Below are 26,778 nucleotides of genomic sequence, written 5' to 3' on the forward strand. Positions count from 1 at the left end.
TCAAGACCCAGATATGGTAGAATCAAATACTCTTCATAGATGGAAGGGTCTTAAGGTTTATGACCCTAGGGTCTCATGTTTACCCCATGGGGAAGGAGGGTGCGGGGGGGGGCAAAATTTATTATGGTTTATAATGGCAAATGATACTTTGAATATTACATGTTAATAACTTGATTGGAATTATAACCTTGAACTGACAGTTTGATACTTTGAAAATTTTGAGCCAGCCCTACCCCCAAGGGCTGTAGGGTGGGGCTCAAAGGAGTCAGTGTGCTAAAATTTCTTCATTTTCCTTGTTAAGAATCAGAGGTGCTAGTTTCAAATCCTTTTTAGTCTGAAATCTATATGCTAGATATTGAGTTTAGGTGGTTTTATTGTTTTTTGTCACTTTGAATAATATTTCTGTTCATGTAAAAAACAAAATCAACTCTCTGTATAAATATATCAGGTGACCGTTAAGGCCCATGGGCCTCTTGTTTGTGTTATTATTGTAACATATATTATTACATCATAAAATTATTATTATTATTACAGTAACATATCGGGGTAGAAACTTTTTATCACAGTACCAAACTTCAGTTATACAAGGTAACATTGGCGTAGAATGGTACAATTCATTGGTTCCTTAATCTGTGTAACAGATTAAGGGCTGTCAGCAAAACTAGCGCAGTTGTGTACAGATGTAATTGGTAATGTTTACATTACAAAATCAAATATTGACATTTAAGTGACATAGAAAATATTGATTAGCATGACAATTTCAACGAGATTAACCAATATATTTTTTAGTTATTAAAGTTGAAAATAATAACATTTAAACTATGCATTTGACAAGTCTTGACAACTTTTACAATTCCTTTAACAAATTGTGTTGCCAAGATTTTGCTTAAAAAGTACATAAAAGCATTAATTCATGGTTGCTAGAATAGATATAGATGGTTTAGTTGGAATTTACAATCTTGATAACATAATATTTACACTAGAAAAATTGGACTGTAATTGCTATCGGCTCAATTTTAGTACAGACCTATTCCATATTTCTATTATATGTAATGAATTACATGCAAAAATATGTAAGAAAAAATATTTTTGCAAAAAGGAAAATGCAATATTACCTACAGGCTACATTAGGATTTCAAGGATTCTTCACTTAGAGGGTAAACCTTTCCAGTATTTGTTTCTTTTCCTTCAACAGCAGTTGAAACTTACAATTCAACAAATATTGTGATTCTTTTAGACACAGAATTAATATTTATTAAATTAAATAAACAGTAATGTTTATATCTCTTTTTTATTTACAGTGAATTTACTAAAACTGGTTTGATAGATTTTACAAACATAGATCCTCGAAACAAGGCTGAATATTTTGCAAGGTTTATGCATGGTGTTTGAAAGTGGATATGCCACATACAACACACATCATGCCTTACCCTGTTTTGTTGTGTACTGTACATACACAGAGGCTATGTACATTTTGTTTATAGTACATACTGGTGATTTGTACAATTGCCATACATATCATTAAACTATCTACTTCATGTGTTTGTGTGCTTGCATGTCAAGTCAGCAATTCTTTCCGCATTACATATACAGTAAGCCTGTGTAATAGTCTCATGTGAATATTTGATGTGACCCTTTATCTATCTTGATGATCTGATGTGTCCGGGTTTCAAATTCAAATTGAATTGATAGCTTTATATTGGTTTATATTCAGTCCATTATGGTGTGATTTCAGGGGTGTACAGTTCCACTAACCCGACGACTGGAGCTTATACATTTTGTGTTAAAGCTAGTGAAAGCTTTCAATAAAAACTGAACTTTTCAAAATCAATCTGTTGGCTTTAATCTTAATTTATATTAAATTGTACACGCCTGAACGTTCTTGATAAATATGGTTTGTGTCGCTGTGTGATGTTATTTTCTCTATTGTTAATTAATGAAACCTGTCTTATTTGTCTTCACTGAATATATTGACAGCCAGTTATATCTGACCAACGTTTCAAATCCTAGTATAAAACACCTTGACAATATAAAACCTGTATATAGTGACATCCTGATTCCTCTCTAACCCAGCCACCAGGGTGTTGGATTAGACAGGTTTTACTGTACAGTAATAACACATGCATTTTAGGCTTTTATTCAGTTATCTTTAATAACACTCACTACTTTCTGCATGGTTTAAGTTCTTCAAGTTCAGATCGTCTTTACTGTTCCTTTGCCTGTTGAGATTTTTAAGTACATGTATACATATATATGTACTGTATATGCTTTTATCTATAGAACTGCTGCAAGTACCATGCATATAATTTAATATTATTAGGTTAATCATAGTGATGGGCTGATGATCGATTATAAATGAAAATCGATCGGTTTGCCCTTTCCGATTCCGATTATCGATTACAAATTCCATTATCAATATAATCGGTTCTTTATTAAAATCGAAGTGTTAAATGTTTATAATCAAAAATCAATCGGTTTGCCCTTTCCGATTCCGATTATCGATTTCAAATTCCATTATCGATATATTCGGTTCTTTATTAAAATCAAAGTGTTAAATGTTTTCAGTGTAAAAAATGTATTGAAAGGCATATATTCTTATGATTTTTACTATTTGATTGATAAAACTGCATAAAAATTGCTTGAAATCCATTCATTATAAAAGAACAAAACCTGTTGTGTAGTTAACAACTCTGTCTATTGATCTAATGGTAGTGTTCTCACTTTATTTGGGTATACAGTCCCATGAAATTATGAACAGATTATGCAATCGATCATCGATCGGTTTACTACTTCCGATGACAAACCAATTATCGATTATGATTTTAAACCGATTGCCCATCACTGGTTAATCATTAATGATATGCTACATTTTCATGGATATCTTAATATATCTGTCTTTATTTGAGTAATATTTTTGGTAAATTTTCTTGGCACATGATAACACAAATGTTTTATAGTGCATTCTATATGATGTATTGAATCATGTTGTTTTTTCATGTATTTACCTTCATTCTGATTTGTCCTTCGTGTTCATGTTTTGGTACTTTTGTATATATTGATTATTTTGTTTTGTTTTGAGAGTCACAAAATGTGTTTGTATGCCTAATGGTATGCACATTTTAAAGAAAGCATGCTGCATTTATCTTCATTTATGTTTGTAATAAAGTAATATTTAATCACATGTCTGGTGGCAATAACAACCATTCAAGGTATTATATTATTGGGCAATTTAGTGCCATACACTTATATTTGAAGCGCAAGTAGATTTATATAGAGCACTCTATATCACTATATCTGTACTAACATATTAATTTTGTTTGGCTGCAAGCATGGTGTACAACAACTAACCTGGCTGTGTTGATGGATTACATGTTCGTCCGTCCCTAAGCTGTTCATCAATACCGATTACCTCCCGATGACTACCACAGGTTGTGGTATTAGAGTGATGACAATTATCATTAAGTCAGATAACACTGGAGTGGACGCAGATTGATACAAACACAAGCATAAATGAACTTGGATCTAGACAAAACTATTTATAGCACTAGCAATAAGCCAAACAAAACTTTATTCTCGAAGTAATTTCCTCTCAAAAATAGCCATAAGGAAGATCATAACATATATATGTATACTAATATTTATGAATGATTACTTCAGTAGGATTTTATTTGGGGGGGGGGGGGGGGGGGGGGGAGGGAGCAAACAAATCAATTACATGCACTGATTTTAATGAACATTCAGATATCAACCCAATTTAAATGTCTTTTTCTCTATCCTTTTGAGTTCTCAATTAAATCCAATTTAAAAATGTATTCATTGATGTGTAATATTGTGTTCTATGAAACTTTAGATATTTTCCCAATTTTGTAGAAAATACCACAATATTTTCCCCGATTCCTAAAACATGTCATGCCTTCGTAAAGGTAGAATGAAAGTTCACTAGATGGTTTTGTCCAACTGATGGAAAAATGTTAAAAAAAGCTTGTATTTAGATACAAAAATTTGTTTAGACGTAAGATGTTTTAACCAATGCCAAAATGCACAACAAATTCTATACAACTTTGATTAAACTTTGCGTGGCTCCCAGTATCTGTATAATTTTTTTTTTGAAAAGTTGAAAGTATTTTTAGCGTTGCATCACATGAAACAGTATACGTAGTACACATATGCAAGACAGTTTAATCAGGGTAATGAATATTTAACAGGAATTAACGGCAGTACGGAAGCAATCATCGTCGGATACCCACGGTTGATTTGACCGCAGCGAAATCAACCGTGGGTATCAGACGATGGGAATCAATTGTTTCTATGATTGCCGTTGTTACTTGACGACTAGTTGTTATTTTTAGAGGATTTGACGGCAGCCTCCAGTGCCGACCATGTGGTCATGAACTGTAAGATATGATGGATACAACAGGTAAACATTATAAATAATCAATCAGAAAACAACACCTGGGGCTCATCCTCGTCAAACTCATAAGGCCAATAGCTAGCCACACAAATAATCAATATATCATACGGACTCTGATCCTCTCGATGGAGAGGGTTCAGGTAAATCTTCTTTTATTGTTTTATCCTTCTGTATAAATATAGAACCCAGTTTTATTTGTAGGATTTTTTCAAGTGATTCCTGAAAATCTTTTTTAAAGTGTTGATGCATGGTTCCCATCACTAAGTGACCAAGTAGGTTCTCTAATTCAGGGCGAGTCTCACAGGAGAAACAAAGAGTCCAGGATTCGGATTTCTGTGGCGCAAAAAAATGAGGTACACAGCAGCAGTATCTATTAGAAATGTGGAATATTTATATACAGACAAACTTCATTAATATTAATGTTGTGTTGTCGTCTTGTCTATAGAAGTGTTACCGTTAGTACTTTATCGTAATAATGACGTCACCATCTTCGGGAGTGTATTAACAAAAACCCTTGTTTGTTATGTTACAAATGGACAGTGTAACTTTACCAGTGTTTCCCAAAACCCATGATCATCATATGATTACCAAGTAATGAGCGAGATCATGTAACGTACCTAGTGGCCAGCAGGTTATTGGACTGTATATATTGACAACTGAAATATCTGGAAAGCTAGAGAAATACTCTGGATGTGCTTCATTTTGGAAATCAAAACATTGGAAGATATTGACAGACTACATCTTAATGTCTGTTTAGCAATAAAAGACTAACCAAAGAAAATGTAACAGTATCAGGTACGCTACATTGTACTTTGTGTATGCATTGTACTAATGATAAAACAATCTTGTGTGTCAGGTGATTCCTTAGCAGATGTTATGAGGTCTACTAAGGAATTACTTTACACAAAAGATTGTTTATTTCATTAAGGTTCTCATTATTGTACCTTCAGGGTACAGTGTACTTCATTAAGGAATGTCTGTTCACAGTGATTTGTCCTATAACATCATTACGTAGGAAGACATTCCTTAATTAAATACCCTGAAGGTACAATAATGAATTTTTAATGAAATAAAACATGTTTTTCTGTTCATGTATACTGATGACTGTATATTTTTTGCTAGTCCGAAATAACTGATGATCTCCTTTCAATTTTTTTTGATGAGGCAGAGTCTATCTCCGCCCCTTCAATTTGTTTTTAAAGGAGATGATTATAAAAACAGGAGTAATGTTTCGCAAATACAAATGGTGTTCATATAATGAAATACAAAGTTTCTTCTTTGTGGTGGATAAGGTTTTTTTCTGACTCAGTCTCATTTTGATCAACTGAAATGTAGCAGTCGCGCATGACAGGAGTTAGAAATCTAGGGAAAATTTTGACATTCAGAAGAGAAATATTTAAAATAAGATGTTTTCAAAATAGAAAGCAAGAGCACTGTTCCCTATGTACATATCAGACTTACCCTAGTTTGATAAAGCCACAACCCCTTTTTCTTATCATAACAGTTGTTTTCATGCTTTATATAATTTTGTCTCATGAAAATGAAAAACAGTTATATTGAAATTATGTTGAGATGAAAGTAAAAGAAATTTTCATTAAGAAGCAGATGATCAGGATTATGACGTACATGTACTGGTATATTTGTCGTATTCTGATAAAAAAAAAAGGTCTGGCCTGTCTAAGGTTTGTACTGTGAATGACAGGGGTATAATTAAGGTTGATATAAATGTTATTTGGCACACGTCTGCACTATGTTGTCAGATTTAGCAACTTGTTGTGTATTTATATAAAAGACAATCAGATGTTTTTATTGCACTGTAAATATATACCCGCTGTTGGTTTACTACTGTGTGCTGTACACTGTTGAATTAGAATCGACCGTCTATTGTGTGTGTTTATTTTTAGACAGGACAAGAAACAACCCGTTTTTAATACAATTTGAATTACAATCGTGCATTAAAAGTTTAAGGTGTGACAGATAGGTAATGATTATTTAACAAGAAATTATGTGTAGTAGTAAGTGTAATTGAAAAAAAAACCACTAAAATGGGGAGTTGAAGATAGATCAAGGTCAAAATCAAATAACCATTATTAAATTGAAAGAATTTTATATTTTTTTAGGCAACAAATTAAACATAATAGGTTTCAAAGCATTGCTTACAAAATTTTGTAGTGACTGAAATTAAACATCAAATATCAGAAATATGGGTGTTATAAGTGTACTGCAGGGAAAACAATCCCCAAACACAGTGTATCTGTGCTCAGAATATGGATTTCTCTGTATCAAATTTAAGAACTTCCTTAAGAGAAAAACAATTTCAAGGAAAATACAAGTACAGTGACTTTCAGAACCTTGATAATCCAGACACCTTCATTCTCAACAAAAGTGGCTGGATTTTGAGATGGCTGGATTTACATGTAGACTACCAGGTTAATAGTTTCCGTCTATCTCCTAAAATAATAACTGGATATTATGAAGACCGGATAAAGAAAGCTAGATAAACTGGGCTTAACTGTATAGATAAAGGAAAAATAAATTCAACAATTCCTTGTTAATTGTTTAATTTTGTATGTAATTCGGCACTAAATATACATGTAGTTTTCTTTTTTCTTTGATGTTATTATTGAAATGTTTGTTGTTTGAAGTATTATTATAGTAAATATCAGTAAATAGTAATGTTTTGTTTTTGTTTACAGACATATTGTCAACATGAGTACATCACAGTCACAGTCGTTTATCAGTGATGAGGAGGATGACCTCGACAAGGAACTAGATGCTTTCATAGAGGAGAAAACGGAACCAGAGCCAGTCAAAGAAACCAAAGAGGACAAAAATGTAAGTAAATACAAGTTTCTATACACACCTGTAGGGTTTGTGATTACAATTTTAGACTAGGAGGTTAATCATGATGGGATTATTACCTTTGAGATCTGTTAGAACTAATAGGATTTAAACCTTTTTTCTCATGTATGAGTAGCTTAACTATGTATTAAAATGTATAACAGTATTTTACTTTATAGATGATTAAATTAAAAAAACACTATTTCCTTTTTGGAAGTGAACATTAAAATATCATACCAGATAACGGGGGATAAAAGTTGAAAGATCTTTTGAATAAAAACACCTTTTAAGAACGTTTTTTGAAGTTAAGATAATCTTCAGGTAAATGGTGGTACAGCTTAACCCAGGACATAATATGGAGACTTAAACTCTGATGTTACACAGGTAAATCACAGGTAAATCACAGGTAAAACATCAAAGGGGATTAACTTCAGGTTGCCATTACTGGTATCCAGGTTTAGACATTTATTTATTTGGCATTTCATTTTTGTCGAGAACAGGTAAGGCGGTATACATGCGTGTGGATAGTGCAGGTTGTGTGTTTACATCCTAGTTACCGGCAACAACATTTACATGTTAATTGATGATCAATTATACCGCACACTAAACATTTATAAGTTTACTCTTAAGGGTATTCTGGAACCTTTGTCACTTACGACTCTAGGATCAATAAATCAATAGAAGTTTCCTTATTAGTCATAAGGGACAGACTATGATATAATTATAAGTATACTTAATATCGCTGATACATGTGTATGATCAATTTAAATTTTAACTTTGTAATAATTTAGGAATTATATCATGTTTATGTGGACATGGAAGTCTAGTGGTAGGACGCCAGGCTCGTGACCGAAGGGTTGCGGGTTCATGTCAAGCCACGGCAAGGTGTTGTATCTTTGATCAAGATACTATTTACTCTGCTTGTTCCAGTCTACTCAGCTGGTATATGCGGTAGCTAGAGTATAGACAGGTAGGATAAACCTGACTGATCTATACCTATATAGTTCAGTTTTATGATGAAATATTATAGCACAAGATCTTATTAAGAAAAAAATGATATGTAATATGTTGAGTTTTATTGTTAAATACAACTCCACAGTAATTCTTACGTGTTTTGTAAGCACAATTACTGGTTGTTCGCGGGGTATTAGTATGATTTTATGATATAATATGGCCTATCTCCTACTGGACATTGAATGTCCGATCTACTGCTGGACAGTTGAATGTCCTATCTCCTACTGGACATTGAATGTCCGATCTCCTACTGGACAGTTGAATGTCCGATCTCCTACTGGACATTGAATGTCCCATCTCCTAAAGGACAATTGAATGTCCGATCTCCTACTGGACAGTTGAATGTCCCATCTCCTACTGGACATTGAATGTCCCATCTCCTAAAGGACAATTGAATGTCCCATCTCCAAAAGGACAATTGAATGTCAGATCTCCTAAAGGACAATTGAATGTCCCATCTCCAAAAGGACAATTGAATGTCCGATCTCCTACTGGACAGTTAAATGTCCCATCTCCTACTGGACAGTTAAATGTCCCATCTCCTACTGGACATTGAATGTCCCATCTCCTAAAGGACAATTGAATGTCCCATCTCCTAAAGGACAATTGAATGTCCCATCTCCTACTGGACAGTGAATGTCCCATCTCCTAAAGGACAATTGAATGTCCGATCTCCTACTGGACAGTTGAATGTCCCATCTCCTACTGGACATTGAATGTCCCATCTCCTAAAGGACAATTGAATGTCCCATCTCCAAAAGGACAATTGAATGTCAGATCTCCTAAAGGACAATTGAATGTCCGATCTCCTACTGGACAGTTAAATGTCCCATCTCCTACTGGACAGTTAAATGTCCCATCTCCTACTGGACATTGAATGTCCCATCTCCTAAAGGACAATTGAATGTCCCATCTCCTAAAGGACAATTGAATGTCCGATCTCCTACTGGACAGTTGAATGTCCTATCTCATAAAGGACAATTGAATGTCACATCTCCTACTGGACAATTGAATGCCCCATCTCCTAAAGGGCAATTGAATGTTCTATCTCCTACTGGACAGTTGAATGTCCTATCTCCTACTGGACAATTGAGTGTCCTATTTCCTACTGGACAATTGAGTGTCCTATTTCCTACTTGTCACTTGAATGTCATATCTCCTACAGGACAATTGGATGTCCTATCTCCTACTGGACACTTGAATGTGCTATCTCCTAGTGGTCACTTAAATTACCTATCTCCTACTGGACACTTGAATGTCCCATATCCTACTGGACACTTGAATGTCCTATCTCCTACTGGACAATTGAGTGTCCCATATCCTACTGGACACTTGAATGTCCTATCTCCTACTGGACACTTGAATGTGCTATCTCCTAGTGGTCACTTAAATGTCCTATCTCCTACTGGACAGTTGAATGTGCTATCTCCTAGTGGTCACTTAAATGTCCTATCTCCTACTGGACACTTGCATGTCCTATCTCCTACTGGACAATTGAGTGTCCCATATCCTACTGGACAATTAAATGTCATATCTCCTACTGGTTGAATGAATGTTCCACCAGACTCATATCTTTCCTTTTGTGTTATGAACTATTGCTGCTAATGTTTCAGCAACTTGTTGACTTTTGAGTTTATAAATGTAGGTAAGCTATTGCCGTGCGGGTAGATGTTTGTACAAGTCACCAGAACAGTGTACATTCCAGTATTGGGTGTTTATTATAGATAATGGTATAGGCCTTTAACGCTTAACTTCTCTGTGACAACCACGCCAAACATCAGGTAATGGGGTACCCAGGCTAGCGACCGACACAGACACTGACGACACATTTATGACATTCCATCATGATAATGACAAATACTTCAAATATTTGCATATACATCAATAAATACTTCATAGGCATGTGAAACCCTTATATGTTTTGGAGTAATATAGTTTTTTTACACTAGGCAAGCGTGGTCATGTGTAATTAATTAAAACTGAAATACAATTTTAGGTTTATGCTTCACTTGGTACATGTAGACGAGGCTAAAATATATACATACCGTGTGTAAATCGAGAAGTGATGGAGAACAGAACGAAAACTGCAACATAATACCGTTATAATCATCTAACCAAGCCAATAGTCAGGGAAGCTAACAATTCCAGCTTTTATTGATATTTTATTAAATCTTTTGATTACAGGTTATCTTCTCCGTGTTGACCTTTAAACATCATGATATAAAAAAGATACTGGTAATATTTGGTATGCCTGTAAAACCAATATGACAGATATTCCCTCCCACAAGATCATCTGGTCAGTGGAGGGTGGCAATACAGCTCTATATTTAACCTCACAACAATGGATTTGGTATAAAATAGGATTTTATTGCGTCCTCTGTAGGCTAGCAGGGCAGAAGATTACTAGGATTCCAATATTCTTTATGATGAAACATGATTTGTTGTTATCAACACATGGGGAACAGACAAAACTTTAGGATTTATTGATCACATGCTCTTGTCAACAAAGGTTTGGCGAGTTATAAAATGCATGAGATAATTCTGTATGAGACAATTGTTACATGTTAATGTTAGAAACAGTCCATGATCGATGATGATATATTTTAAAAACTATGCTGTCATGCAGATAAATAGCCTTTCTCTCCATGTGTGTGAGGTCAAGGGTCATCTCTGTGGATTCACCCAATAATGCCCTGTCATACAAAAGGTTTTAGCAAAATTGTTTCTGTTACTTTTAATTTGAAAAATGACATGCATCACACAATAATTAAGGGAGATATCAGTAAAACAACCTTAGGCCATCAGATAGATGTTACATACTGGATAAACTGTCGGAATACAGACATTAGATCTGTATATAGTTGATTCCACATTTAATGTAAATGGTCAATCTGTATAAGATTAGATTAAATGTGAAGGTATGAAAGCAGATTAAGATAAACTAAAATTACTGTCCTATTATTTCATGCTTTTGTCTTCTATCTTGATCTCCTCATTATTCATTCTACTTCTTCATTAATATTTGTAACTTATACCTATACATGCAGACACATGCAGGGATGAGTAAGCTATAACATAGATTGATAAACTGTTTATGGTGGTTGTCATGGTTACCTGGCAAAGAATGCTATTGGACCCCACCTGCACAGAGTTTCAAATTAGACAGGTTTTACTTTGTCTACTGTATTGACAACATAATGTATTTTGCACACAGATATATAATGGCAGACTTGTCTTAATGTGTATTTAATCAGAAGTCTTGAATTCATTTTGTCACCCAGGTAAATCTCTCTTTAGCTCATTTGGTAGTGCGTAAGACTTAAGTAAACCAGAGGTCCCGGGATCGACTCCTAACAGAGAGGCAATGAAGAAATAATGACCTGTTACACACAGGGACCAGGGATATATTGACATAATACTAGTGATACTTGCAAAGAAATTGCTATGACCCCTGGAAAACTCAGGACAAGTTCTTCCTTGGAGGGGGATTATGTCACCCTGGTAAAAAACCAGCCACATCCTACTGACTTGGCTAGGGAGACCCTCTCTTTAGCTCATTGGTAAAGCGTAAAACTAGTAAACCATAGGGCCTGGGTTCAACTCCTAGTGGAAGCATTAAAAATATAATGACCTCTGTTACAATTATTTACCTTTATATCTTTTTAAGCCTTGTAAGAATTGGCATAGCAAGTTTTCAATATTTTCGACTTGCAGTGTGTTTATATAGTACAGTAAACAAGTTGAACATGTAATGTTTACCATATTTTTTCAATTAAATGCCCCTCCCCACTTCCTTTGTTTGTGATCTGTTGGCTTACTTTATCAGAGATAAGATCATTAAAATCTCACAACAGAGTGCATCAGTACCAGTTACACTGTTTGTTTCAAAACCCTACTTTTAGTTCCTTTCTTTTGTTCTGTAGTTGCATTCTAAACATGAATTCTAAAATCCATCATTATTGTTGGGAAGTGGTGGCCAAGGTTTCCGACATCTATGATCACAATCCCTCCACCACTGGGTTGCGGGTTCGAAGCTTATGTGGGGTAGTTGCCAGGCACTAGCTGCAGGTCCGTGGTTTTTCCTTGGTACTCCAGTCTTCCTCCACCACGAAAATGTGGCCCATCCTTAAAAATGACCATAATGTTAATAAGATGTAAAGCACAAACCAAGCAAGTCAAACCATAAATGCTTTAATTTCTGAAAAATTCACCCTATTTTGTATAAAAAAGCCTTAGTGCATATATAATATAGAAAAGATATGATGAAATACAGGTTAATATAATATTTAAACAGTCTTTATAAAGTAATACACTACTAAAATGTTGTAATCATAGTGTAGGCTAAATAAACATGGAACCAGCCTTTAGTAAGATGTAGGTAAATTGTTCACTTGTGCATTTTGTTAACATCAAAAATCCAGGTAATCTTTGATCAAACAAACTCACAATATTGTTTACATGCTGTCATTGATAAAATGAAATTGTTTATAGTTACCGTTACGAACCGAAAAATTGGAGTCAATTCATAAATCTGGCAAATATCATTTCTTGTAGTACGTGTGACACACTCATTGTGTCAAATTCAAAATTGAATAATTTGATAAGTCTTTAAATCGTATCATGAAAATCTTTGACAAATACTTGTGTCTGTATTAAATGAGTTATATGTCTAAATTATGTTTACTGGGCGTTATTACAGGCGTGTTGTTTACGAATATCATACGTCATAGAAAGTTCCGTAATAGGTACCTGTGTGTCTTTAAAAATGCTGGACTATAAGGATTGGTTTGTGATATCTGAACGTTATTGCTGAATTACAGATGCCCTTTGTTACACAAGACAATATAGAGCAAAAAAAACATACATTTCATGTTACGGGGCTATAGCCTACAGATGCTTCGACACACAAGCAAATTGTCCTCGGTAACTTATGTAAAAAAAAATCCAGGCATTTTTTTTCCATATGAACTGCCCTGAAGCATATCAATTTCTAACAATCAATGATAATGGACAGAACTAGAATTTAGCGCTGGCGTGGGTTGAAGTAAATACATGTATATATATATATAAACAGGATTTTTTTTTTTTGTGTACATTTAAACCTACCTGTGGAGTTGATTGGAGGCCTCATCTGTCCTTTTAACTCTAGAATGATATAGGTGTATTATACTGGGCCTATGATCTGTGCTCTTTGGTCCTGTTCACATCGACAAGTGGTATGTCAATAGCCTATTGTATGTGTAATGTCTTAGATATGTTGTACCATGCAACCGACACTGATCAACAAACATTGTGCTGTCAACAAGTACAGCTGAAACAAACACCCATTGACATAGACTAGTTATTTACAGTAATTATCTCCCCTGCTTTACAGTAATTATCTCCCCTGCTCTTATTTGTTTTCTTATTTAACTTATAAATATCAAAGCAGGTACTCTTTTTACAAGTGTTTTTATACATCATGAAACAATCTAGACCCCAGTCCAAATTAAAATGTTGTATTTTTTTCAGTCCAGTATCAAAATACATAGACATGAAGGCACATATTGTATATATATATATCCATTATTTTGCAAAATTGTGACTCATTTTCATGATTATTTGTTTACTTATCAACAAAGATCATTTGGATTTACATCTAAGACTGATCCTGGGTTAAGGATATGGTTTTAATAGTGGTTGCAATCTTCTCTCTAACAAAGGTGTCAACCTCTGAAACCTCAAATGAGTCATGATCAGTTCATTCCATATTTCCAATGAGGGAGAAGGGTGTGAAAGGCGACTGAAACTGCTTTTCTCAATTTATCTTTCCTTTTTTATGTATTAAAATAACTCCTAAAAACATTCATTCGATTCAGACACACCTGTTATGATCATTACACACACTCTGCAGGATCTAGGAGATCAATTGACCACAGGATGTAGACTTTGTGTTTGGATTTAATGAGGGAATTTCAAGGCAGATTGGTAAATTTTGGTCAAATTGAAGGAGTCTCCCTCCTTATGAGGGAGGTTTGACAGCTGTGTCTTACTTACATTATATTTGCATACATATCAGCTAGGCACGGCACTGTGTGGTATCCTTGAGCAAGATACTTTACTCCGCTTGTTCCAGTCTACTCTGCTGTAAATGAGTATGTGGTTGGGCAGTGCTAGAATTGTAGAATGCTAGCTGTGAGCGCCGAAATGGCAGCAACGGCTGTTTGCTGCTGTATAATAATTTGTGAACCGCTTTGAGACGACTTATGAACTAGGTTGTGATAAAGCAGTATAAAGGAACCTCAAATTATTATTATTATTCAGACAAAATTTAAATGAATGTAATAAATCGGCAATAAATACAGTAGTGACCTTAGTTATCATTTTCATTTCAAAGCTTGTATAAGATTAAGCATGACCTATATAGTAAATTAGCCAGCACAGGAAACCCGAGGTACATTATTGAGTACATACATACTGGAAATGTCCAGAGGTTGATAATTGTATTTGACTAACCCCCTAAGGTGAATAAGATAAGAGAATCTATAAAAGATTCATCAGAAGGGTTCCAGCATCACCTATTCTAAGTACCTATTTTTGTTGTATGATGTCTATCTAATAGCAATTAAAGGGATTATCTCTCAAAATCGTAGATACTGTGGACCATGTGACCTCTGTTGTCCAATGAAATACCAGTATGGGTGTATAATTACCATATATTGGTGGAGTTGTTACCGTATACATGATCACTTGATACACAAGACTGAATTTTTCATGGTCTCAGAGATGGATGTCCGAACAGCCTTGATATGAATATTTAATGTGACATAAGAAGGGAAAAACTCTTTTTCTTGTGTGAACAGAATAAACAATCAATAATTTTTTCTTTTTCTTTATCCTGAAGGTCAATGAGCCACCAAAGAGCAATAACATTGCCTCAGATAGTGAGGGAGAGACTGAGGAAAAAGGACAGAGGGAAACATCTGGTGAAAAGTCAACTGATGATGAGTGGGACGAACAGGAACTGAGCGAAGATCAGAAACGGGCCATGATGGAGCTGGAGAATCTCCGTAACATGGGTAGGTTTGAGATACCATATTTATCTGGCTCATGTCTGGTAATTGGTCCATGTCAAATACAGTTCAATAGAACAAGGGCTATTTCATTGTCCGGCTATAAACCCAGTCCTACTTCAAGTTTATGTGTTGGCCCTTTGGGCTTATTGCAGGAAATTTCTTTAATATGGGTAAGTGTAAGAGAATCTTTGTAACATTGGTAAATATTAGAATATTTCATATAGGTAAATGAGAATCACCATAACAAGGATAAAAATGATAATAGAATGTAAAGTAGGTGACATTTCATGAAACAGTATCATTAGTGAACCAAAGCTGAACATGAACGTAAGTGTTGATTCTTTTCCAAAAAATGAAATAGAAAACCCTGTGTTTAAATGGAATGTCTTAGATACATATGTCTTAATTTGTTGTTGATTCTGAAGATCCTTATGTCTGTAAGTTGATTCTGTAGATCCTTATGTCTGTATGTTGATTCTGTAGATCCTTATGTCTGTATGTTAATTCTGAAGATCCTTATGTCTGTATGTTGATTCTGTAGATCCTTATGTCTGTATGTTAATTCTGTATATCCTTATGTCCTAATTTGTCTCCTTACATCATTATGTCTTAATTTGTCTCCTTACATCATTATGTCTTAATTTGTCTCCTTACATCATTATGTCTTAATTTGTCTCCTTACATCATTATGACTTAATTTGACTCCTTACATCATTATGTCTATAAGTTGATTCTGAAGATCCTTTTGTCTACTCTTAAAACTTTTGCAGAATCAAGGTTTAAAATGAGCTTGATATTTCTTATGTACAGTGAACCTGTCTAAATGGAATATCACAGTTTAAATACACAGCCTTTTGGATTGCACAGGTTCAAAGTACTCTAAAATCTACACCTAAGTTCGCACACACTTTGTATATTACTGATATGCAGTATTTGATTTAGAGAGGTTACGGTCTCCGACAAAGCAGGAAGCATGTCTATTCAAAATTCGGCCCCCCTGTTCTGCATGTACATGTAATAAAGTTTGTTTTAAAAAAAGTTATTTACAAGTCTGTTGTAAAAGTTATCTATTGGTGCCTATGTGTCTTGCTGTGTCATAACCAGACGTGTTATTTAATCTTGTACAGATGACGGTCTACCTACAGAGGATCCTCCAGAGTACGACGTGACAGCTCGTGTAAAACAGCTCAACGAGGAGCTCGCCAACGATACTACGCCAACGGATAAAAAACGAGAATCTCGTGTTTTGTTCAAGGAAGACCTTGTGGATCTTGTAGCGCCCCCTCCTGACTATGGTGAGGGGGAAGAAGGTCCACAACAGAATCAAGAAAGTAACACCGTTTCAGATAAATCGGAAACCTCAAAAAATAACTCTAATACTCCCCCTGGAACAAAACGGTCAGACAACAAAGTGTTGATAGAAAGAGGAGGAAATTTTGAACTTGTAAATGCTGATGAAGTGACGGCAGATGATATGGGGATTCCCCTGTTTGACAACGACAAAGAGAACGAGGATAACATTAGTGGTGCTGGTAACACAAACAATAATAATTCATCTTCATCGTTTAACAGAAAACCAGCACCCCCATCTAACCCCCGACCCTCCACAGCGACAGGACCCTCCCGCAGGTCTATGCGACCCGCCCAAAAAACTCGGGCACAATCGGCAGGATCAAGAAATACTCCTATTAATCATTCTTTTCCTCTGAATGCCAACTATCGGTCACCATATGCCTTGTCGCTGAAGGAGAAAGATATGTTGGAGCAACAAAATAAACAAAAGGAGGAACAAAGAAGGGAGGACGAAAGAAGAAGGAAAAGGGACGAAGAAGATAAACAAAGTTATAATGAGGACCTGTTTCAGTCTTGGTTGTCAAAGGTTAGACAGAGAGAGAAACAGAAAAAAGAAAAGGAAGAGGAAGAGATGAGAAAAAATCAAAAACCAGATAAGGTGAGTTGTTGATGTTTGTGTTGGTTTGGTGTTGATGGAGGGGGGGGGGGGGGGGGGGGTGAATGCTCATGGTGATTTTGTCTTTTGATTTTTGTTATCAGTTCTGGCTCCTTATAAGGGCATCTGGGTATGTTTACCTAACGCTTGAAATGGATAGAAGGATCATTAGTTTACATGACTTTTTGTTTGTATCCCCCTTTTCCTTTCTAAACAGTTTAAAAAGCCATCAATTAATTATACTGAGAATACATACACACAAGTGCACACACAAATGCAATATAACGTACACATTGTGACATTTAACTTCTGTTTAATATTATTGTGTTTGTTTGCTTGTCTTTATGTTTAAACAAGCCACATGATTTAAAACACACAAACTACCACTGAGCTCATATAGCCGATAACATCTAACCACTAGTCATGCTTGCCAATAATAAATATTCCTCTCAAGAATTGAGACTTAATACAAACTCAGTCTCAATCCAGTACATGTACATATACCGGGTACTTTACAAGTTTAAAATAAATAATGCCTATTTTAATGAACAAAATATTTGGATTCCATGCAGGGTTTAAGCCAGGATTTTAAATGTCCCTGATCAAAATATTGATATTGCTACTAAATTTACAAAACTGCCTGTCAAAATTGATATACAATAGTACGGTTTTATAGTGGAAAGTTGCCTGTCAAAATAGGTCCCTTTCAGAAAACTGCCTGTCAAAAAGACAGGTGGACGGGTGGCTGGCTAATAGTATAATCCCAGGGGCTTGTGATCAGCATATTTTATTGGGCTTTTGTCTGTATGATTAATAATGGCCAACAAAAACTAATCCGTCATCATATGACCTAACATAAAATTGGATTATGTTACATTGAAACCAAACCACTACTAAAATTAAATTCATAATATCCTTTTGACAACATTTAAACGTTTACATGTTTGAAACCCAGGAGTGTACAATATTCCACCTGCAAAACACCTGGGGCTGGTTTATTCTACATATTTAAGGGATTGGGAAAGTTTTTAGGTCACCTGAGCTTTAGCTCAAGTGACCTATTGCTATCCGTCTTCGTCCGTCGTCGTCCGTCGTCCGTCGTCCGTTAACATTTTACATTTCAAAATTAAAGTCAAGTTCTGCTGGGCCGATTGAACTGAAAGTTGATAGGAATGATCGCCTCATGGTCCTGACAAAGTGTTGTTATTTTTCGGGTCGATCAGAAATCAAATATGGCCGCCACGGCCGCCATTTTGAAAACCTATTTCAAACTTAAAGTCAAGTTCTGCTGGACCGATTGAACTGAAAGTTGGTAGGAATGATCGCCTCATGGTCCTGACAAAGTGTTGTTATTTTTCGGGTCAATCAGAAATACAATTTGGCTGCCATGGCCGCTATTTTGCTACTAAGTTCTAATAGGCCGATCTCACTTAAAATTGGTCTAGGAATGATCAGCTCATGGTCCTGACAAAGTTAAGTTAACATTATACTATTTTTTACTCAAATTGGTACATATTTCAACAACAAAAATAAATACTATAGACTCAGGTGACCGTTAAGGCCCATGGGCCTCTTGTTGTTATTTAATATGAAAATATAGGTTGGCAAGGTCGCGCTGCTTGTATTCAAGATATGAAATTGTAACACACTTGATAGTATCTATACTGACAAATACTTAAGTCTACATTGATAGAAACATCTCAAGGACTACCTTTTTCGAAATATCTTATAATACCATCCAGATCACTTATTTATCATGATGTTAGTTTTCCTGTATCCTACTATTTACTGTATTACACTTCTCCAACATAGCGTAACACAACACATAAATTTGTCAGATGTTTAGTTCCCAGAGAGCCTGTTAATGAAGACTTAATAACTAACATAGAACAGACCAAGGACAGCGTAGAGATGAATCGGGTATTCAATGTTACAGGTGTACTTTCTCAATATCTACCGACATTCACTGATATAGATTCAGTTAAATGAGTTTATCTGAACTTAGTTAACATACCCGGGTATGTGTAGGGCAGGTTTATATGAAACTGCAATTTTTTTTAATCTTTGATGATCTTGCATAATTTGTAAATATATTATATAAATCATTTTTAAGTAGGAATGTTTGTACACTGTATAATCTTTGTTGAACTACTTTTAAACATAGGATAATGTGTAGAATAATTGTTAATGTTATTTTAATGAATGGTAAAACATATTTAGTCATTGAACAGTTTTCGGTTGGCATTCATAGAGATTGTCACATTCCAGTTGACATTCATAGAGATTGTCACATTTCAGTTGGCATTTATAGAGATTGTCACATTCCAGTTGGCATTCATACAGATTGTCACATTCTAGTTGGCATTCATAGAGTTTGTTATATTCCAGTTGGCATTCATAGAGTTTGTGTCAATCCAGTTTGCATTCATAGAGTTTGTTACTATTCAGTTTGCATTCATAGAGTTTGTTACAATCCAGTTGGCATTCATAGAGTTTGTTACAATCCAGTTGGCATTTGTATGACTAAAAAATACCTGCTTAAAGTAGTTTAGTGCTTAATATTTTGAAGTTCACCAACAATTATAGGCAGATTAGATTATTCAGTTAACCTGAACCAAAGTAATACATGTAATACGGGTAAGTTGCTTTTCACTGGTGCTATATCATCAAGAATCATTCACTAACCGTAAATTATGAAGTAATGAAACAGTCTTGCAGCAAAAAAAAATGTACAATGTATTTGTTTTTTGCTTTCTGTCTATATGTCATTTTCCAATATTTACTTTGATGCTTTGTTGTTGTTGTTTTTTTTCTTTTTTTTTCTATAAAATACTAACTGTATTAATGTGTGATGCTTGGGTTTGCAGTATAATTGTCATGGTGATAAGTTTACAAATTTCCTGTATTTATCACAGAGGAGATCTAAAGATAAGCAGAAAAACATGGGCCAGGATGAATATGACAACTCTGATGATGAGGTAAAAACAACTACCGGTATTTTGAAAATCATGATCATTTTTTCCAAATTTGTTAACATAAAAAAAATGAACGAAAATTATACGAGTCTAAATCTTCTATGGCTCACAGGAGAATAGTGTTTGTTGAGAATCATATACTGCTTTTTCCAAAGGTTTCATGATAGTTATAAACCTAATGTTACCGGGAGCCTGACACCTAGTTGATTGTCCCCCTTTCCATTTCACCCAGCTGCGATAAACAGACATCTGTGGTTCACTAGTACCCCAACTCTTAAACTCAGTACTACCTGAAGTCTGCTGTTAAGTCTGGGACTATTAGTCAAATGTTTCTCCTCCAATATCTAAACCTGGAGTCTGAGACTGAGTCAAATGTTTCTCCTCCAATATCTAAACCTGGAGTCTTGACACTAAGTCAGATGTTTCTCCTCCCTTCTCTAAACCAGCAATCAGAAAGTAAGTCCAACATAGCCCCTTTTTTTTTGGAAACATAGTTGCTACCTTCTGAAAAACAGCTGTTGAGACTTCAGTCAAACATAGCCACTCTCTTCTCTAAATCAGCAGTATGATATTTAAGTCAAACTTAGCCCCTCCCTTCATAAAACATAGCTGCTCCCTTCTGTATACCAGCAGTCTCAGACTTAAGTCAAATGTGGCCCCTCCCTTCCCAAAGCATATCCCCTCCCTTCTGAAAACAAGCAGTCTCAGACTTAAGTCAATTATGTGCCCCCCTCCCCCCCCCCCCTTCTCAAAGCATAGCCCCTCCCTTCTGAAAACTGAAAACCAGTCATCTGAGGCTTAAGTCAAACATAGCCACTCCCTTCTCAAAGTATAGCCACTCCCTTCTGAAAACCAGCAGTCTGAGACTTAAGTCAAACATGGCCCTTCCCTTTTCTAAACCAGCAGTCTAAAAGTAAGTCAAACATAACCCCTTCTCTCTATAAACATGTACAAAATGCTATCTTCTTCATCACAGAAAGAACAATACAATGATTACCAAATGTGCACTCCTTGTCGTAATATTTGAGGAAAACCATTTCTTGTTTTTATAACAGGAAAGATCTCAAGATAAGTGGGAAGATGACGATTATTCTGATGAGGTAACAGGGACAGTTTAAAATATCATGCAAGATTTTGTTCAAGTCAATGAATTTTACTAAAAATTTGGAAAAGAAATATTATGGATTTTTACCAAGTACTTTGGTGTTCAAAACCTCAAAATATTGTACTGTTTACAGAAACAATGTCCAAAATCCTTCCATCTGTCTATCATTATTTGAAAATGACACAGATTTCGTTTTTTTGTTAATTTGAAAATTTATTGCATGTTTTATTTATTTGAACAATGTTTTACTCTTCCTTGGGCATACCAGCTACTTTGCTTTCCTCAATTGTAGGCCATCATATTAAAGAGTGTACTATTTCATTATGTTTTTCTTTCAATTTTCTATATTGATCAAAATCAGATATATACTGTATAATTCTCTCACACCATTAGTATTACAGCACTATATAAATACCATGTGTGATTGCACCTTTTCTGGTTCTGGTGACAAATCATATGGTTACTTAAAACATATTCTTCTGCAGTGCCAGAACAGGTGGCTTATTGAGACAGGATCTGCTGTAATGACAAAATATCAGGCTTATTCAGACAGGTTTTACTGTAATGACAGAACATTTGGCCTATTCAGACAGGTTATACTGTAATGACAGAACATCAGGCTTATTCAGACAGGTTATACTGTAATGACAGAACATTTGGCTTATTCAGACAAGTTATACTGTTATGACAGAACATCTGGCTTATTCAGACAGGTTATACTGTTATGACAGAACATCTGGCTAATTCAGACAGGTTATACTGTAATGACAGAATATTTGGCTTATTCAGACAGGTTATACTGTTATGTCAGAACATCTGGCTCATTCAGACAGGTTATACTGTAATGACAGAACAATTGGCCTATTCCACAGGTTTTACTGTAATGACAGAACATTTGGCTTATTCAGACAGGTTTTACTGTAATGACAGAACATCTGGCTTATTCAGACAGTTCTACTTTAGTGACAGAACATTTGGCTTATTCAGAAATGATTTACTTTAGTGACAGAACATTTGGCTTGTTGGGGCAGTTTCTACTTTGGGGACAGAACATTTGGCTTATTTAAACAGGTTACACTGTAGTGAAAAAAATTGCCTTATTGGGGCAAGTTCTACTTTAGTGACAGAAAATGTCGCTTATTTAGACAGGTTATACTGTAATGACAGCACATCTGGCTTATTCAGACAGGTTATATTGTAATGACAGAACATTAATCTTATTGAGACAGGTTATACTGTAGTGCTAGAAAACTTGCCTTATTAGGGCAGGTTCTACTTTAGTGTCAGAAAATTTGGCTTATTTAGACAGGTTATACTGTAATGACAGCACATCTGGCTTATTCAGACAGGTTATACTGTAATGACAGAACATCAAACTTATTCAGACAGGTTATACTGTAATGACAGAACATCTGGCTTATTCAGACAGGTTATACTGTAATGACAGAACATCTGGCTTATTCAGACAGTTTATACTATAATGACAGAACATTTACAATTCAGACAGGTTATACTGTAGTGACATAAAATTTGCCTTATTTGGGCAGGTTCTACTTTAGGGACACAAAATTTGGCTTATTTAGACAGGTTCTACTTTAGTGACAGAAAATTTGCCTTATTGGGGCAGGTTCTACTTTAGTGACAGAAAATTTGGCTTATTTAGACAGGTTATACTCAGAACGTCAGGCTTATTCAGACAGTTATACTGTAATGACAGAATATTTGACTTATTCAGACAGGCTATACTGTAATGACAGAACGTCAGGCTTATTCAGACAGGTTATACTGTAATGACAGAACATCTGGCTTATTCTGACAGGTTATACTGTAGTGACAGAACATTTGCCTTATTGGGGCAGGTTCTACCTCTTGACAGGAGATTTGGCTTATTTAGACAGGTTATACTGTAATGACAGAACATCAGGCTTATTCAGACAGGTTATACTGTAGTGACAGAAAAGTTGCCTTATTGGGACAAGTTCTACTTTAGTGACCGGAAATTTGGCTTATTTAGACAGGTTCTACAGAAGAGGTGGTATCTAGTTACAGATTGGTGCTACTTGGACAGAACAGATGTCTTATTGAGACAGGTTCTATTGTAGTGACAGAATAGAAGGACTATTGAAAAAGGTTCTGCTGCAGTGACAGAAGGGGTGGTGTCTTATGCAGGTTCTATTGTAGCTGTAGTGACAGAAGGGGTGGTGTCTTATGCAGGTTCTATTGTAGCTGTAGTGACAGATAGGGTGGTGTCTTATGCAGGTTCTATTGCATGGTTTTCCTTGGAATTGTGTCAAAATCATGATAAGCAGAATTCCATCATGGTGTTTTTTTGGGGGGGCTATGGATCCATCAGAGTAAAGAAACTGATCATTTTAGTATGCATCGTAAGAAATATAACATCATGTGCTATTTTTATTTCCAGGTTACATAAGAAACGCACATTTTCCTTTGCACTCATGTTCTTACCATATTTCAACTACTTAACTGCCATAGAAGATTTAGATTCTTTTGAAAATGAATTTTCATATTTGGTACAATCTAATTAAAATCAGAGGCCCATTATACAATTTTATGATAAAAATTGTTTGCTGGATTTCTTGTTTTTCTCCAAGTGTATTCCTAGGTATCTTAGAATATTTTCTGGTGTGTTTTTCTCAATGTGTATTCCCATGTATTTTACACATCTTTATAATGTGTTGTTTACTGTATGAATGTATTGTATCTACCAAGCTTTCTGCTGTGTGTTTTCTATATGCTTTTTCGCTGATGTCTTACCATAGTTTCTGTTTGTGTGTTTTTTCTCAGCTCAATTCCTAAACAAACATATAAATATATGTCAATTTTAATTTTACAAAAATTATTTATCGGGGGGCTGTGCAAGGGATACAGGAGCTAGTATATGTACAAACAACAGATCAAACTAAACACTACCACGTCAAGGAAAGAAATCAATGACAACAGTGACTTCCAGCTTTTCTTCGTATATTTGATAGAGCCAAGTGGTTTCGAAATTTAAATCTTACTCATTTCGTCCACTATTTCATTTTAATTTTTTTTATGTATGGGGTATTCAGGGAATAGTTAGAAGATGTAAATAATACGGTAGAGTTTAGGGGAATAGCTGAGTTAAAGATCTGACAAGATTTACACAGATAGATATGGTTTGAATCACAGCTAAACCACTGCATAAATTAAACTTTGACAACTGGTTCTACTGTAGTTAGTTTAGCTTGTAGAGTATTCTGTGTGTTCCTACGGGCCACGTTTGCCAAGTGGTTAAAGCGTCTGACATTCTGCTACCACTAGCCCTCCACCACTAGGTCGCGGGTTCGAGACTGGGGCAGTTGCCAGGTACTGGCCGTAGGTCAGTGGTTTTCCTCCGGCAACCCCAGCTTTCCTCCACTACCAAAACCTGCCACATCCTTAAATGACCATAGCTGTTAATAGGAGGTAAACACAAACAAACAAAACTGTGTGTCCCCCNCCCCATGTATTTATTTACCTGCAGACACCAGACACTGTCTGTCACATTGTTTGTGTTTCAGTTTCTAGTTGCCTGTACCTACATATATTTATGCCTTCACAGCAACAGTATTCCACATCGACAGGGCTTTAAATTTTCTGTCATTGGTTACGAGTATAAGCTGAATATTGACTCTAGTGTTTAGAAACCTCAGCCCCTGATTATAACGGAACTTAAAGCCCAGTATGAAATAAGATTACTGTACATTTAACCAGGGTAGGATAACATTGTTTGTGTGAGGTCTTTTTACTGGGAACACCCATGACCCCCTATACTGACATCTGTGATTTAGTGTCTTGCAACCAGAAACAGTTATTTTCCAGTAATGAAGCAGAGCACATCCTTTTTAGAATAGTCCTGTATGTTTCAAAGTTGGGGCTGGAGTTAACATCCTTGGTTGTGGTTTTTTATGTATTTGTTTGTTCTGAAGTAGATTTTTGAATATTTTGTCGATACATACAGTAAATCCTCATTGTACTGCCATCATTTTGTTGAGAGATATTTTGCCGATATAAAGGGGTTTGGCAATAAATTGAGGGAAAACAAAGGAATTCTTAAGAAAGCAAGAAAAATAAGGTGGCAAGTAAAACAAGGGGCCTTATATTGAGGTTCTACCGTATTCAATCCAAAGTGGAGTTTGGCCTGTTATAAATTTATGTACTTTTCAGAAGTGTTGCCAATTAATGAAAAGTACTACTATTTCTATAAGACATAGGATAGATTTTTTAACGTGGAACTCTTTTGTGAAGGAGATTTTTCTCACAATAAGATAGCACAATGCCTTAGTTACAATGTGGGGTTAATCAATAAATGATGTTGTATCTATGAGAGCACAATGTTAATCCAATCTCAACCAAATTTGGTACATGTACAATAATTGACCATGACAAGAAGATTAACCCTATGGAATTTCAAAGTCATAAGTCAAAGGTCAACGTCATGGATGAAGGTTATGATTTCTGGAAGGCACGCCTTGATGTTTCTACCTTTTGTTCTAAAGATGAATGCGTCCAGGGAACATCCCTCTTGTAGGCATGACAGTGCTTTAACCACTTTATTTTTGAACTGATTTCTATGAAACTCATTCCAATAGAAATCTTTTTATGGATATACATAAAACAAGTTTGTGTTTCAGGTTGCCAAGGTCAAAGTCATTATTACAATTTATAGAAAATGGTTAAAATCACCATAACATCTGAAATAGATTTCAATGAAACTTCATACAATAGTCAAGTATGAAATGCCCCCAACAATTTTGTGTTTCAGAGGGTCAAGGTCACCATAATACAGAAAATATTTCTCACTTGGTTGACTTGTATACATTTTGAAATACACAAAGATAGTTAAATTAATTACGGGAGTGTCAGGATGCTTTTAGAGTGATACGAAACCATACAAATGTACTATTAACAACGATGCATTAAGGTATGCATGTTAACAGACAGTTTCACACGTAAAAAGGTAGGTTTTGTTTGCGAAGCCTTGTATGAAACGTGTGTTTGAATGATGGAGTGTTACACAGGACAAGTAAACACAGGGTTACTGCTGTCACTCGATCCGGTATTTACATGTATGGTTTGCTGCGTTTTGTAGACTCAAAAGAACAACGAGCTGTTCAAGGAGTGGGTACAGACCAAGTCGGAACAAAAGAAGAGAGAAAAGCTACTGTCGAAGCGGCAGGAGCAGGAGACTAACGAAGGACTCATCATACGGTCACGAGATGATTGTGACAAGGCTTTCAGGGAGTATGTAAAAATTGTTCAGTTTTCTATTGTAATTTTTATCTCGTAAATACAGACCTGTCGGGTGTAGGTTTTACTGGTACATCCAACTTAAGTCAGTATCCAATAAGTGATGAAAATTCTTGCCAACTTTTTTGAAATTTCCATGGGGGAGACTATGTGTG

General features: G+C 35.3%; 1 protein-coding gene across 1 annotated transcript in view; it reads left to right on the top strand.

The window, feature by feature from the left end:
* LOC110451534 (coiled-coil domain-containing protein 181-like) overlaps positions 1 to 26,778 on the top strand; it is a 30,659-nt gene that overhangs the window by 1,257 nt on the left and 2,624 nt on the right. The window contains exons 2-7 of the mRNA XM_021499607.1: positions 7,108 to 7,246; positions 15,150 to 15,324; positions 16,449 to 17,272; positions 20,185 to 20,247; positions 21,300 to 21,344; positions 26,466 to 26,617. Of these exons, the coding sequence (XP_021355282.1) occupies positions 7,121 to 7,246; positions 15,150 to 15,324; positions 16,449 to 17,272; positions 20,185 to 20,247; positions 21,300 to 21,344; positions 26,466 to 26,617 (1,385 nt within the window). The 5' untranslated portion in view covers positions 7,108 to 7,120. The remainder of the gene's footprint in view (positions 1 to 7,107; positions 7,247 to 15,149; positions 15,325 to 16,448; positions 17,273 to 20,184; positions 20,248 to 21,299; positions 21,345 to 26,465; positions 26,618 to 26,778) is intronic.

Source organism: Mizuhopecten yessoensis, unplaced genomic scaffold, assembly GCF_002113885.1.
Source record: "Mizuhopecten yessoensis strain PY_sf001 unplaced genomic scaffold, ASM211388v2 scaffold6135_1, whole genome shotgun sequence".
In the NCBI taxonomy this organism is placed as follows: domain Eukaryota; kingdom Metazoa; phylum Mollusca; class Bivalvia; order Pectinida; family Pectinidae; genus Mizuhopecten; species Mizuhopecten yessoensis.